The sequence below is a fragment of the Lemur catta genome, chromosome X (assembly GCF_020740605.2).
Source record: "Lemur catta isolate mLemCat1 chromosome X, mLemCat1.pri, whole genome shotgun sequence".
NCBI classification, from domain to species: domain Eukaryota; kingdom Metazoa; phylum Chordata; class Mammalia; order Primates; family Lemuridae; genus Lemur; species Lemur catta.
The window spans coordinates 64,384,604-64,400,296 of record NC_059155.1 but is presented as its reverse complement, the minus strand read 5'-3'; the positions used below and the strand labels follow the sequence as shown (position 1 = coordinate 64,400,296).

General features: G+C 44.0%; 1 protein-coding gene across 1 annotated transcript in view; it reads left to right on the top strand.

Annotated features, from left to right (window-relative positions):
• The first annotated feature begins 577 nt into the window (after window positions 1–577).
• PRPS2 (phosphoribosyl pyrophosphate synthetase 2) overlaps window positions 578–15,693 on the top strand; it is a 31,744-nt gene continuing 16,628 nt past the window's right edge. Inside the window, exons 1-2 of the mRNA XM_045537771.1 lie at window positions 578–824; window positions 7,883–8,066. Of these exons, the coding sequence (XP_045393727.1) occupies window positions 703–824; window positions 7,883–8,066 (306 nt within the window). The 5' untranslated portion in view covers window positions 578–702. The remainder of the gene's footprint in view (window positions 825–7,882; window positions 8,067–15,693) is intronic.

Here is a 15,693-nt window from a genome sequence, read left to right as displayed (position 1 = left end):
AGAGAGAAAACAAATTTTTCACAATGTTGTTATTGACATAACCCAAAATATATTAATATTTGAGTATAATTATTTGTAACACATCTACTAATGAGAGAAAAGGAATTCTTCTGAGGGGACTATGTCTTTTAACTGGGGTTTAAGGGTGATGTTTAACTGGAGTTCAGGGGTGGTGTATGCCACCGTCACATACACCTCAAACGTTCATGCAACAGACATCTCTGCCGATCTGGCCTACGGGGCCGGGCCGTGGTTGGCAGTCCCTTGCCTAGTTGAACACCAGTCGGCCGCGCACTGGGCTTGGGGCGTTCCGGGTTTCGGGGGCGTTGCTCCTGGCAGAGAGGCGCCTCTCCGTCGCCCCTTCCTGCGCTGTCCCTCTGTGCCCAGTTAGTCCCGGTTCACTCGCTCTCCCGCAAGCATGGGGCTTGCAGCTCTCCCGCTGAGCGAGGACACCTCAGGGCTCCAGGACCACCCGGGGCTTCCCAAGCGGCCGGCCGGCTGCGCGGGCGGCACCCCCGGCGGCTCCTCCGGCTCCTCGCCCGGCTCCTCCCCCGGCTCCTCCCCGTGCGCTCCTCCCCTTCCCTGGGTTTAGCTGCCGCGCTTTCCCGCTCCAGCCCCAGCCGCCGTCCGCGTTGCTGTCGCTGTGCCCGTCGCCGTCGCCTCTGCCGCCGCCGCGCGCCCCTCAGAGCCCAGCGCCCCGCCATGCCCAACATCGTGCTCTTCAGCGGCAGCTCGCACCAGGACCTGTCCCAGCGCGTGGCCGACCGCCTGGGCCTGGAGCTGGGCAAGGTGGTCACCAAGAAGTTCAGCAACCAAGAGACCAGGTGGGGCTGCGCCGGCGGCCGGGCCGGGGAGGGGGCTGGGCGCGCGGCTGTGGGGCTGGGCCGGGGCCCGTCGCCTGCCCGGGGCACCTCGGTGGCCACCACTCTCCCCCTTCCGGGGCGGGACGGCGGCAACGCGGCCTCCGCGCCACCGCGCTCGCGCCGGGGGAGAAGCCGAGGAGGGGCGCCCGCGAGTCCCCGTGCGCGACCCGGCTGTGCCCCTGGCGCCCGGGCCTCCCGGGACCACGGTGACCCGGCGGTCCCAAGGTGCTCCTGGCTTCCTCTCAGCGCCACCTGGCCTGACGTCCCTAGCCCGGAAGGGCGACATCTGGGAGGTCACAGACTGTCGGGGAGAGAGTGGGCGCAGCCGGCGGGAACCGCATCGGTGCCCCGCGCGGTGGAGGGCCGCTCCAGGGTCTGATGGCCCCAGTTCTGCGTCCCTGCAGGGCTGAACCCCAGGCCGGTGCGTGCCGCCAAAGGTTACAACCACGTCCCTAGCCCTGGCTGCACACCGGCTTCCAAACGCTGCTTCCTGGGCCTGTCCCCAGATGGTCTGATCCAACCGGCTGAGGATCAGGATTTTTACAGCTGTCCAGGTGACTTTCCTGAGCAGGCAGGGTGCAAACCACTAAGCAATCCAGAGGTTGTGGTTGTGCAGAGGTTTGAAAGAGTGTGAGAACCCCAGGGTGCACGTGCTGGGCTCATCTGTGCTTCCTCTACTTTGGCTGTTTCAAAGATGATGGTTTTTCAGTCTCTTTGTGGTTCTGGGACTCTGCTGTGTCCAGCAGCAAGGCCATGATTCGAGTGTAACTTCTACCCCTTTCTCAAGTCCAGGAGAAATGGTCTCCTCTGCTCAGTGCTGTCAGGCGGTGGCCCTTCTCAGAACCTGGGCTGGGGGGCTCCTTTCTCCACCTGCCTGAGTCCTCAAAGCCCTTTGACTAATTTCAAGTTGGTGTCATTTTTCCCCTTCTCCCTCAAATGTCTGGCACTGTTACTGATCATTTTTTTTTTTATCTTTGGCAAAGATCCAATTCAACCAACATTTTCAAGAAATGGTGCTGAAACAGTTGGATAGCATATGCAAAAAAATCAACTTCTTTCCATCCATACTTTCCACCATTTACAAAAATTAACTTGAAATGGGTCATAGACCTAGATGTGAAATCTAAAACTAAAATTTGTACAAGAAAGCATAGGAGAAAATCTTGATGACTTTGGGTTAAGCGAAAATTTCTTAGTGAATTCACGCTGATGGCCAAGATGCTATTTCTTGGTGAGTAAAAAGGATATGTGAATACTATGTGATTTCTTCGAGGTGGCAAATTCTAGTTGCATGGCTCTGATAATAATATAAGTGAAGAAATGAATGGCAGATGGTATTACTGACGAGAGAACTTCAGCTAAAGAATTCCACTTTGCAGAGTTTAATAAGTCTGGGAGAATGGTCTAGGGCTCTGGAGAAGGATAGAGCTAGGTTTGAATGTTGCAATATTTTGCCGGTCCTGTTCAAGTTTTACTGGCTTTAAGAACACAAGAAGAATAATAGTTTCTCTTAAGAAGGTGTTGTCATATAAGTAAAGGAGAAATTTCTGGATAAAGTGGATTTTGAAAGCAAATATGTTGTCCTTCCATGTTCTCAGCGCACCACAACCCTTTGCTAAAGAGCATGGGTTCATCTAGATCAGTCTATTGCTAAGTCAGTGTTGGATTTCTGCTAGAAATACTGTATGTGCTGTTGGATGAAACTCAGACAGTGAAATATGATTGTTTATATGTTTGTTTTAAATATAAAACAGACTCATTTTTATTTGGTTTTGAGTATTATAACCATCACTTGATAATTAGAAGTCATGAGGTCTCAAAACCCACTCAGCGTGAAGTCTGGGAATTGCTTATATAGCTACATTTTATGTTTTTAATATGGAGAATATAAAAGGTTAACTTCCTGACTTTTCTCTTTTCCATGAACTGTACAGGTACAGAGGTTGATTTTTACAGACGGTCCTCTCCTGACCAGGTACCGTGTTAGTAATCCAGTTTTTACTCTGTGGTCCCAGAGATGAGAAACTGAAGGGCAAAAGGAAGAGAAAATTGATTCAATTCATGTAAGGGACCCCTGTCTGAATCTCTTTCTGAGCCAGGATCAGAAATCTGGTTTGCTGTCTCCTGGTCGTCAGTCCTCGCATTTCACATTTTTTTATACACTACTTAATCAGACGTAGAGCCTCCTGATTTCACCTTCTCTCTACATCATTTCAGATATGCAGGGAGAGAGGTTGCTTCATCTTTACTATAGACCATGGAAATCCTATGATGATATCTTCGGACAGCATTGATGATGGTGTCTGGAAGTCTGTTTAACATTTTACCCATGTCAGTTAACCTGCTGGCTGAGTTGTTAGCTGTACTGTGAGACTGAAGGTTCTGATTATCTATTGTTGTGTAACAAATCACCCCAGAACTTAGTGGTTTAAAATAATAATTACTTATTTGGCTCCCATATCTCCAGTTTGGGCAGGGCTCAGCAAAGAAGGCTTGTTTCTGCCCCATGTGATGGCAGCTGGGGTAGCTAACTGGGGCTGGAGGATCCGCTTTGAAGATGTCTCATTCACATGGCTGGTAAGTTGGTACTAGCTTTTGCCTGCAAACTTGATTGGGAACCTTAGCTCCTCTTCCCCTGGACCTCTCCCTGGGCTGCTTGAGCTTCCTTACAGCATGGAAGCTGAGTTCTAAGAGCGAGTGTTCCAAAAGACAGGAAGTGGAAGCTACCAGTCTATTAAAGCCTGGGCTTGGAAGTTGGTGCATCATCACTTCTGTCACCTTCTGTTGGTCAAGCACAGAGTCCCCCCAGATTTGAGGACAGGGGACTAGACCCACTTCTTGATGGGAAAAGTGTTAAAGGGTCTGTGACCATCTTTTAATTACCATACTCATTGTTGAGTCACTTATACTCTTCAGCCTTCTTATTTGGAGGTCAGTAAAGATCCTCTGGCTGAACAGCAAATCAATGCTGCCTTCTATCTACAGTTTTATAAAAACCTAGAATAAAGATAGTTATGATCATCTTTTTGAGTAGAAGCAGGACTAGCTTTGGAAAAAACATTGCCATGGTGATGGTACTCTCTGTCCTCCCTTGGACTTGCTAGTCATATGAGGATTGAGGTTCCTGAGGAAAAACAGGCCAAAGAATCTGATCTTGTGGGATAAACAGTCATGAGACCAGGAGTTGGCAAAGTTTTTCTCTAAAGGGCCAGATCATAAATATTTTAGGCATTGCTGGCCACTTGTAGTCTGTGTTGCTACTGTATCTTACAGGTCTGTAAGTTGGAAGTCTGTCATAGCTTAGAAGGGCTGCATTTCCTTCTGAGGCCCTAGAGGAGAATCCATTCCCTTGCCTTTTCCCGTTTCTAGAGGCAGCCCACATTCCTTCACTATTGGCCCCTTCCTCCACCTTCAAAGCCAGCAACAAAGTCTCTCTGACCCCACTTCAGTCATCACATCTCTTTCTCTGACTGTTACTTCTTGTCTCCTTCCATTTTTAAGGACCTTTATGATTACATTGAGCCAATTTAAATAATCTAGGACAATCTCCCTGTGTTGAGGTCATCTGATTAGCAAACTTAATTTCATCTACTGAGTTACTTCCCCTTTGCCATGTAAATGAACATATTCAAAGGATTAGGACTTAGCCATCTTTGGGGGAGCATTGTTCTGCCTACCACACTATTCTTAGCCCACAGACCATATGAAAACAGGCTGTGCACTGTACTTTGTTGACCCCTGAGCTATATAATACTGTACATGATTTCGGTCTTAGTCCATTTTGTGCTGCTATAACAGAATAACTGAGATTAGGTATTTATGAACAACAGGAATTTATTTCTCACAGTTCTGGGGGCTGGGAAGTCCAAGATTGAGAGGCTGTCATCTGGCAAGGGCCTTCTTACCGTGGTCATCCCATGGCCAAAGGGTGGAAGGACAAAACAGCATATTCAAGAGACCAAGAGAGGGCCAAACTTGCTTATGTACCAAACCCACTCTCACAATAACGATATTAATCCATTCATGAGGGCAAAGCCTGTGTGATCTAATCACCTCTTAAAGGTCTTACCTCTCAACACTGTTACACTGGAGATTAAAATTCCAACATATGGCCGGGCACGGTGGCTCACACCTGTAATCCTAGCAGTCTGGGAGGCCAAGGCAGGCAGATCGTTTGAGCTCAGGAGTTTGAGACCAGCCTGAGCAAGAGCGAGACCCTGTCTCTACTAAAAATAGAAAGAAATTAGCTGGACAACTAAAAATATATGTATAAAAAAAAATTAGCCAGGCATGGTGGCACATGTCTGTAGTCCCAGCTACTCGGGAGACTGAGGCAGAAGGATTGCTTGAGCCCAGGAGTTTGAGGTTGCTGTGAGCTAGGCTGACGCCACGGCACTCTAGCCTGGCAACAGAGTGAGACTCTATCTCTAAATAAATAAATAAATAAAATTCCAACACATGAACTTTGGGGGACATATTCAAACCATAGTAGTTTCCAAATTAAGTTCATCCATGGTTGATGTAATGTTCACAAAGGAGTTACATTTAGCTCCTTAGAACTTGAAATGGAGGGAGCACACTGAACTCTTTCTGTCTCTCATCCTGAGAGGTTGACATTGTACCATTTTCATCTATAGTAGAGAGCATGCAAGAACATGACCGGATGTTATCAAAACTGATTTTCAGAACATGCCAACTTGAAAAACTTCATTTTTATCTTCTCATTAGTCTACTTGAAGTTGGGTTTAAGCTTCTGTTGATTCAGATAGACTACTACATGGTCTCTTAAATGTTGATTTGTTTTTAAATTTTCATTAGCTATAATTGGCTTTTTTAGTAGAACAAATTTTATTGGGTATCTGATAGAGAAGAGAGAAGGGTGATTGTTCATGTGCCTCGCTTGTAATTTTAAAATAGGATTCATTGTATTTCATTTTTGGATGAATACATTTACAGCCAGTTCTGCTGTAATGTGACATACGTATTCCTAAAAATTGCCATACTATGCAAAGTCATGCAATTAAAAACCATGGGGCTTAGGTGAAAACTGGGGTTGGGGCACAACATTCAAAAACTTCCTCAGTGATACATAAAAAAACGTGAGAATACAATACAGGTTGAGTATCCCTTATCAGAAATGCTTGGGACCAGAAGTATTTTGTATTTCAGATTTTTTTGGATTTTGGAATCATTACATTGTGCTTACTGGTTGAGTATCCCAAATCCAAAAACCTGAAATACAACATACTCCAATGAGCATTTCCTTCGAACATCAAAGGAAAAATGCTGACATTCAAAAACCTTCCAATTTTGGAGCATTTCAAATTTCAGATTTTGAGATTAAGGGTACTCAATCTGTAAAAATGGTAAAACACTTCTACGTGTATTGTATGTTTAAAAAAATACGTAAATACTACAACAAATGTGACACTTTCCATTGAAAAATACCTGCAATTTGCTTGTGGAAGGGAGTTTCAGGAGGTTGCGGCTTTTGAGTTACTGTGAGGTGATAGAAGGAGGGTTCTCTGAAATCACCCGGAAAGTCGTGACACCAAATGTGAATGCATATGGCTCGTTGCCCTCAAGAGGTGTACAGGTGTGTATGTGTATTTCTAAGTGGCTCCATTCAGCTGGGCGCAGTGCAATTTTCCACATTCTCATCTCAGGATAAGAGTCATGCATAGGAAAATGCAAAATTCATGTTATACTCAAATTGTTCCAAATATATCGATCATTGGAACAAATTTGCCTGTTCAAAACAAGCCCATAGCAGAGCTAGCCGTATTCTTGGTTCTGATGCGGTGCTCTGTGAAGGATCTTACTGAGCAAACTATTTTGCTTTTCTTCCCGCAAAAGGCAAATACCAGGGATGGGCTGGCCCTGTCATGTGGAACATCCACAATTCTATACCTGGAAATACAGAAATTTTCAGACATGCAATTCTCAAAAAATTAGCTCCTATTTACTCTTTCTCAAGAAGCTACAGAAGGATGCCAACCAGCAAAACAAGGAAGTACACCAAGAAAGAGGATACAGAAAATGGGAAATCAAGCACAGGAGAGGGGCGAAGGGAATCCCCGGATGGCAGCTGTGCGCAGGCAGAAAGATCACCCAGGCCAGCCACCCCTGGGAGGGACATCTGCAGGACAGTGACATGCAGATGGGACTTGAGGCCTCTGACCTTGGGGCATTTTAGATTGTTAGGGAAGTGCTTAGGGTGGAATCTGGATTCAGTACTTAGAAAACTCAACAGATAAAAAGGTAAGATAATTACCTCCCAGGACAATAAAAAGAAAAGTTGTGCATGAAAGGAAAATATAACACTGGTTTAACTTTACTGTTACACATGGCTGAGCTCTGAGCAGCACTTACACAGTTAAGACGAGGCAGTCAATCTTTAGTTTGAATATTACTCTATATTGGCATGATGGTGAGATGAGAAGGGTGCATGCAAGTGATGGGACCGAGAGGAAGTAAAGTGAAATCCTCATCTTCCATAGTGAGAAGTCAATACATGATGCCTAAAATGAAAAATCAAGACACGGCAATACATACATACTAGCTAGAGAATTGAAGGAAAATATCTAAAAGCCATATCAAGAGTTGTAATTGGTTGCCTCTGGACTGTCTTGTTTGTTATAAGCCTAACAGAATGAATTTTTTAAGCAATGTGCATGTATAACTTTAATAAGAATAAAAACTAAAATTAAATATAGTATTTTAGAGAAGAATTAATATATCAGGCCTGAGATTTAGAAAGGCATGCTTGCAAGGTTAGCTCTTGGCTTGCCTCTGGGAGCTTAGATTGTGAAGGGTTCCCAGTGGTCCCTGGTAAGAATGGCTCACTGTGTACTGTCCAACAACTGATGATGTGGTTTATGCTGAATGCCTACAAGTCTGGCATTTTCTGTGACATGCCTGTGAGCTGTCCTGGTGATCATCGAACCAGGGATGGTCTCACGGACCCCCGAGACACAAATATGCTTTAATAGTAATCACTGGCCTTTTTCTTCTCCTAGCGTGGAAATTGGTGAAAGTGTGAGAGGGGAAGATGTCTACATCATCCAGAGTGGCTGTGGAGAAATTAATGACAACCTGATGGAACTCCTCATCATGATCAATGCCTGCAAGATTGCGTCATCGTCCAGGGTGACGGCTGTGATCCCGTGTTTTCCATACGCTAGACAAGATAAAAAGGACAAGGTAGGAGAGATGTGTCCTGCCTTTGAAACCTGGTCTGGTCACTGTTAACTTTTTTCACTCACATATCCCTTTGATTAGAATATCTGGAAAATGTTGGCTTTTTCTTTTAATGATCGAGTAAATATACTTCCTTACCTTTTTTTTTTTAAAGATTTGTCTTTGAACTGACTCTAATGTTAATATTTATAAATATATAGAAATAAGTGAGGCACTTTTATGGGTTATTAAAATACCTTTATTGCGCTTGTTGTGATGGAATTGTTATATGTTGTGTGTCTTTGTTGTGGTGGATGGAACTAAATACACACGCACCACACACAGAGAGACACACCCCCTCAAGGAGTACAAGTCCAGCTGGGGAACATCTGAATCAGGTCACTGGACTGTGTCGATCAATGGCAGTGTCTTGGTGGTGATACTGTGCTATAGTCTTGCAAGACGTTACCATGGGGAGTCCCTGAGTCTTTGGTCCACAGGATCTCTGTGTTTGTCCTTACAACTGCATATGAATCTACAATTCTCCCCAAATTGGGGCACTTTAAAAGAGATTGTATTTGTTTTCTAGGGCTGCTGTAGCAAATTACATAAACTGGGTGGCTTCAAAGAGCAGGAATTTATTCTCTCATAGCCCCAGAGGCCAGAAGTCTGAAATCAAGTGTGGGCAGGGCCACACTCCCTCTGAAGGCTCTCAGGAAGGATGCTTCTCACCTCTTCCAGCTTCTGGTGTCTTCTGGCGTTCCTTGGCTTACAGCCACATTACTCCAGTCTCTGCCTCTGTCTTCGCATGGCCTCTTCCCTGTGTCTCTTATAAAGATACTGTCATTGCATTTCAGGCCTGCCCTAATCCAGGATGATCTCATCTTGATCTTCACCTTGGTGTGAGCTTGCTGAAGTTGAGGGTGGACGTGAGTTTCAGGGGGAGACCATTTGACCTACTACTGGGCTCAACTCCAAGCCATTGTCTGCTCTACATCTTACGAGTAGATGTTCAGTCGGGCTTGGCATGAATCCTGCCCGTTTAAAAGACACACTGCTGTTTTGGGATTTGGTAACTAATTGTGAGAAAGGTTTTCCCCAATATACTGTCATTAATCTCTGTAATTCATTTCTGAAACAATGCAAATTTCTGAAATAGCACACAAGATTCCCTAATATCTAGAAAAAAAATCTCTTTATAAATTTGAATTCATTTACCAAGGTCCCCATGAATTTTTTTTTTTTTTCTTTTTTGAGACAGAGTCTCGCTCTGTTGCCCTGGCTGGAGTGCAATGATGTCATCGTAGCTCACTGCAACCCCAAACTCCTGGGCTCAAGCCTCCTGTCTCAGCCTCCCAAACAGCTGGGACTACAGGTGCACACCACCATGCCCAGCTAATTTTTCTATTTTTTGTAGAGACAGGGTCTTGCTCTTGCTCAGGCTGGTCTTGAACTCCTGAGCTCAAACAATCCACCCACCTTGGCCTCCCAGAGTGCTAGGATTACAAGTGTGAGCCACCACACCTGGTCCCCCTGAATTTTAATCTCAGATTCTTCAGGTTCAGTTTCCATTCCCTGTGTTGACGGTGGCTAGTCAGTTAATTTCTCACTTAAACTTTGATCTCCAGAACTCCATCCAACAGTTGTGATATGATTTACCCTATATTAGAAGGGTCAGCATACTTTTTCTGTAAATGGATGTATAGTCTTTGCTGCAACTACTCAACTTGGTTGTACCTCAGAAACAGTGACAGACAATACGTAAATCAACAGGCATGGTTGTATTCCAATAAAACTATTTATGGATGCTGAAATGTGAATATCATATCATTATCATACGTGCCATGAAATATTATTCTTCTGATTTTTTTTCAACCATTTAAACATGTAAAAGCCACTATTAGCTCATAAGCAGTAGCAAAACAAGTGGCTGGCCAGATTTGGCCCATGGGCTACAGTTTGCTAACCCCTGCATTAGAGTCTTGTGTGTGTGTGTGTGTCTGTCATTTTGTGACTTAAACTTGAGCTTGTGCAGCCAGAATCTTAGGTCACATATGCCACCGTGGAGCCATGTCCTTCCACTTGGTATTTATACAGCTTCTTTTATTTTAAACTTGATTCTAAAGTTTTATGTGTATTAATATTTTTAGCTGCTAAATTTCAATTTTTTAATTTTGTCCTGTCTGTATAATCTGTTGTTTTAGCTCTTCCTCCCATCTGTGTGTTTTCTTGTCCATGTCATAAAGGAGCTAATTTTCTGTCACGATTTCTCTTCCATGTGGCAAGAGGTTTCTCACTGTGGCTGTATTTTTAATCAAGTTCTTTCACTTCCAGTAAGTTTTGTGTTTTGTTTTTGGCTCTAAAATATTTGATAGATTACATCTTCTTTAGTAAATTGTTCTTTTTATCATTTCATGGCCCCTTCCCCACTGTTGAGTGATTTTTCATCCCAAGTTCATCTTGAACTGATACAAATGTTGAGACCCCGCTACATTTTCTGTGTGCACATATCCAATTTGCAGTAACTTTTTTCCCCAAAATTGTATTTTCAAATTTTTTTCTTATTTTTGTTCATAATGAAGTCTTTGTAATATGGAGAAACCAGCACTGTCTGTCCCCACCCCTTGCATGGCCGAGGGTGTGCTGGCACTCTGGCCTCTGTCCCCTAGTTGCCAGCAGTGCCCCCAGCTATTGTGCTAACAAGAAGAGCCCTACAGATTTCTGAAAACCCTAGTGGCTTTAACTGTTTTGTGGAAGTGCATTGTCTGACTAGCTATTACCAGTTTTCCTACTGTTAGACCCTTAGATGTGATTTTTTGCTTTAGCCCATTGTGAACACGTATTTCTTTTCTTCCTTCCACCCTTTCTTTTTTTTTTTTTTTGAGATAGAGTCTCGCTGCTCTGTCACCCAGGCTAGAGTGCTGTGGCGTCAGCAACCTCACAGCAACCTCAAACGCCTGGGCTCAAGCGATCCTCCTGCCTCAGCCTCCCAAGTAGCTGGGACTACAGGCATGTGCCGCCATGCCCAGCTAATTTTTCTATATATTTTTAGCTGTCCAGCTAGTTTCCTTCTATTTTTAGTAGAGACGGGGTCTCGCTCTTGCTCAGGCTGGTCTCGAACTCCTGACCTCAAGCGATCCTCCTGCCTTGGCCTCCCAGAGTAGCTAGGATTACAGGCGTGAGCCACCACGCCCAGCCTCCTTCCACCCTTTCTTTAATCACTTTGCTGTAAGTATGTTTCTTGGTAACAACTTGGTAACTGCTTTTAGTTTTTTACCTCAGTCAGACAATTCCATGACTCTCCGAGCTTAACTGCTGCTGGAAGAGGTAAGACTTTCATCATCAACACCCAGAGGCAAGACTGTGCTGACATCCGAGAGACAGCATGTGTAGTGGCCTAGGAAGCCGTGTGGCTTATTGTTAGAGAACACGGGGAGGAAAGAAGGAATCACAGTGGGGTGTATTAGTTTCTTAGTGCTGCTGCAACAAATGACCACAAACTGGGTGGCTTAAAACAGCAGAAATATGTTCTCTTACAGTTCTGGAGGCCAGAAGTCCAAAATCAAGGTGTTGGCAGAGTGGCGCTTTCTCTGGAGGCCCTAGGGGAGGGTCCTTTCTTGCCTCCTCCAGCTCCTGGTGGCCACTATCCTCAGGTGTTCCTTGCCCGGAGGCCATATCGCTCCAATCTCTGCCTGACTCTTCACATGGCCCTCTCCTCTTTTGTCTCTGTCAAAACTCTCTCTTTAAAGGATACGTGTGATAGCATCTGGGGCCCAGCTGAATTATCCAGAATAATCTCTCTATCTCGGCATCTTTAACTTAATCACATCTGCAGAAGCCCTCTTCCCAAATATGGTTACATTTATAGGTTCCAGGGACTGAGCTCTGATATCTTTGAGGCCACCATTCAGCCCACACCAGGAGGCTTAACGGAAGTCATTGATTTGTTAAGCAATGAACCTTTTGAGGACAGTTCAAGCTTGGGGATATTATTGCTGTCATATCATTTATTATCTAAGCCACAACACTTTCGAGATTGAAAGGGGGCTTTTTGAATAACCATGACAGGAAACAAGTGTCCACCCAGACTGTCCTGGGCAACTGTGACTTGGCTACCCTCTCTGTATAGGTCTATAGCCTCTGGGCTGCCCTTGGAAGTGGCCAAGACACGTGGATTGTTCTGGCACCATTATTTCTGACACGTCTGTGTAGTCAGCGTGACTCCTATTGTAGTAAGGAGACAATTTCATTCTTTCCCCGAACTTGTTGAGAAGGGAATTCTTAATTTTATCTATCATTTGAGGTATGCCTTTGTATTTTTTTTAATTGCTGATAATAATTTTAACTGTTCATTTCTTCCCTTGGATCAAGTGGCTTGGCTTTGCACTGGGAAACTGTGCTTAGGTGAGTGTCAAAGGGATTTAGTAAGCACCTAAGAGATTTGGCCTGAGCCTGTTAGTGTACTTCGTCTCGTAGACAAGTGCCACCATTTACTGGTACCAATGAAAGGTGAGGAGACCAAGCATGATTGGGTACGGAGTGGGGGGAAATGCACTTGGGCAGGCAAAAGGCCATGTGGTATTTCAGTGTGACGGGAAGCCGTGGCCTGCACTTGATCTCTGGTCCCAGAAAGAAATTTTCCTCCACGGCCACAGGAAAAGCTCTGGGCAGCCCTCCCAGACTTTCTGTTGTCCTTTTCCTTCCCTTAGGACTGTATTGCCTATGACATCTAGTGACACAATGAAATTCTGTGTAATTGCTCTACTTAGAATTACCTACAAAGAAGCCCAGAAAAATCTAGAGCCTTTTACCCATATTCAAAGCTTGTTTCATTTATTTTATTTTATTTATTTATTTTTTGAGACAGTCTCGCTCTGTTGCCCGGCTAGAGTGAGTGCCGTGGCGTCAGCCTAGCTCACAGCAACCTCAAACTCCTGGGCTTAAGCGATCCTCCTGCCTCAGCCTCCCAAGTAGCTGGGACTACAGGCATGCACCACCATGCCCAGCTAATTTTTTCTATATATATTTTTAGTTGGCCAGATAATTTCTTTCTATTTTTAGTAGAGACGGGGTCTCGCTCTTGCTAAGGCTGGTCTCGAACTCCTGACCTCGAACGATATACCCGCCTCAGCCTCCCAGAGTGCTTATTTTATTTTATTTTTTAAGCAAGCCCTGCGCATATGTAAAGTTTTATTTGGGGGGTTTTATTTGTATGTACAAGAAACCAGGGACAAGTTCTGACAGTGAAGGAATGGTTTCATAAATTATAACACATAAACACAATGTAATATTAACATGGAAAAATGATGATATAGCATCCATTGTAAAAGCCATGTTGCAAAGTGGTCTGAGCTCTGGAGTTGCAACTTTGGAATCAAGTGGGCTCAGGGTTGAATTCCAGCACCATTATTTACTCATTGTATCCTTTGTAAAAGTTACTGAAGCTCTCTGTATCTTTAGTTTCCTCATCTTTAAATTAAGGATGGTATTAGCTACTATTGATGAAGTTTCTAGCATATAATAACACATGAGTGGGCAAACTTTTTCTGAAAAGAGCCAGGTGTCAAATATTTTGGACGTTGTGGACCATTGGGTCTCTGTTGCAGAAGCTTGATTCTCCCATTGTATTTTTTAATTTTTATTTTCTTAGGGACAGGATCTTGCTCTGTCTCCCAGGCTGGAGTATAGTGGCACCATCATAGCTCACTGCAACCTCAAACTCCTGGTCTCAAGCGATCCTCCCACCTTGGTCTCCTGAATAGCTGGGACTACAGGTGCAAGCCACTGTGCCTAGCTAATTTTTTTAATTTTATTTTTTGTAGAGACAGGGTCTTGCTATGTTGTCCAGGCTGGTCTTAAGTGATCCTCTCATCTTGGCCTCCCAAAGTGCTGGGATTACAGGCGGGAGCCACCATGCCCAGCCAGCTCTCCCATTTTAGTGTGAAAGCAGCCATAGCCAATATGTAAATGAATGGGTGTGGCTGTGTTGTACAAAGCAGGCTGTGGACCAAGTTTGGCCAATGGGCCGTAATTTGCTGGCCCCTGCTATAGTAGACATTCAATAATCGCTAGTTCCCTTCCCTGGGAAACATGGTAGCTTGTGGGCGAGGCTGGAAATAATTACATCTGTAGGCAGTAGAGGACTTGTAGCTTTGAGATTTTCTTTTTTTCTTTCAAAATCATTTTCAAGGTCATGTTCTTTTCCTCTTCTTTCTTTTTTTTTTACATTGTTTTTCTCTTATTTTATTGACCCAGAAGATTCCGGTAGGTCATGTTCTTTTCAATAAAATTATTTCTTTTTTTTTTGAACTGGGGAAATTAAGAACCATTTTTCCTGACATGAATTTCTACAATCTTGTAATTTTTTTTTAACTCTTGTCAAATTTACACTTTTAGCAAGATGGCATTTGATGCATTGAATAAGATCTGGAATATCCTGAGAGTCATTGTCATGATTGAGTTGACTTGCGAAACATTTGACTTTTATACATTTTTCAGTAGGAGAGCCAAAAGTTTTATTTTTAGCTATTGTACCTTGAGTCTACCTTTGTTTAAATGCTCTACTAATTTTTCTCTGTATAGGCTATAAAGCCAGCTAACTTATAAATCATTCTGCCTGCAAGATTCAGTTGGGTACGAGCCAAACTCTGAAACACAGTACAAAACCCAAACTTGTAAACAAGGTTTGAAGAAGGAAATCAGAAAGTGTGAATTTAGAAATTACCCCTGTGGTTTGGATCCCAGAAGTGCGAAACGCTTGATGCCACTGAGGAGAGATGAGAACAAAGGATTCTTTTTGCAGGTGCCTTATTCCGTTTGTGTTGCTATAACAAAGTGCCACAGACAGGGTAATTTATAAAGAACAGAAATTTATTTTCTCACAGTTCTGGAGGCTGGAATCCAAGACCAAGTCACTGGCATTTGGTGTCTGGTGACGGCTGCATCCTCCAGAGGGGAGGAATGTTGTCTTTACGTGGCAGAGGGCAGAAGGGCAGGCTTGAATGCTGCCTGCAGTCTCTTTTAGAAGGGCCTTAGTCCCATTCTCGAGGGGGAGCCCTCAGGGCCTAAACACCCCTTGCAGGCCCCATCTCTTTCTACTAACACACTGGCAACACCTGAATTTTGGAGGAGCCACATTCAGACCTTAGCAGCTGGTTATAAAATTAGAGGATGAGCCCAAAATTGATTAGTGTTGTGAGTCAGATTCTATTACAATGAAGTCACAGTGACCAATTTGTTCGTTTTATTTTCCTGGAACTTTGTTAGACTAAATAATACTGTCGATCAATGAGGCTAATGACTAAGCCTTGGAAATTTGGTGTTATAGAGATTCTGTTATTAAATATTTATTGAAGAGCTTTTGTATGCAAGGTACAGAGCTGTGTGCTGCAGATAATGTGAAAATCTCTAAAACCGATTTTTTGCCCTTGAGGGACACATAGTCTGGTTGTGAACCGTGACATCTGTACATATACCTTCTAATGTCGACCTTTCAGCAGGCATCAGAAGGTGATCTCAAATGGTAGGAGCCAAACGCTTAACCAATTCTGTGTCCCTTTATAAAGGAGGTTATTTCTGGAGTTCTCAGGGTGCCTTAAAACTGGGAGATTTGAAACAAATCTGGAGGATCAAATGCATTGGCTCAGCAGAG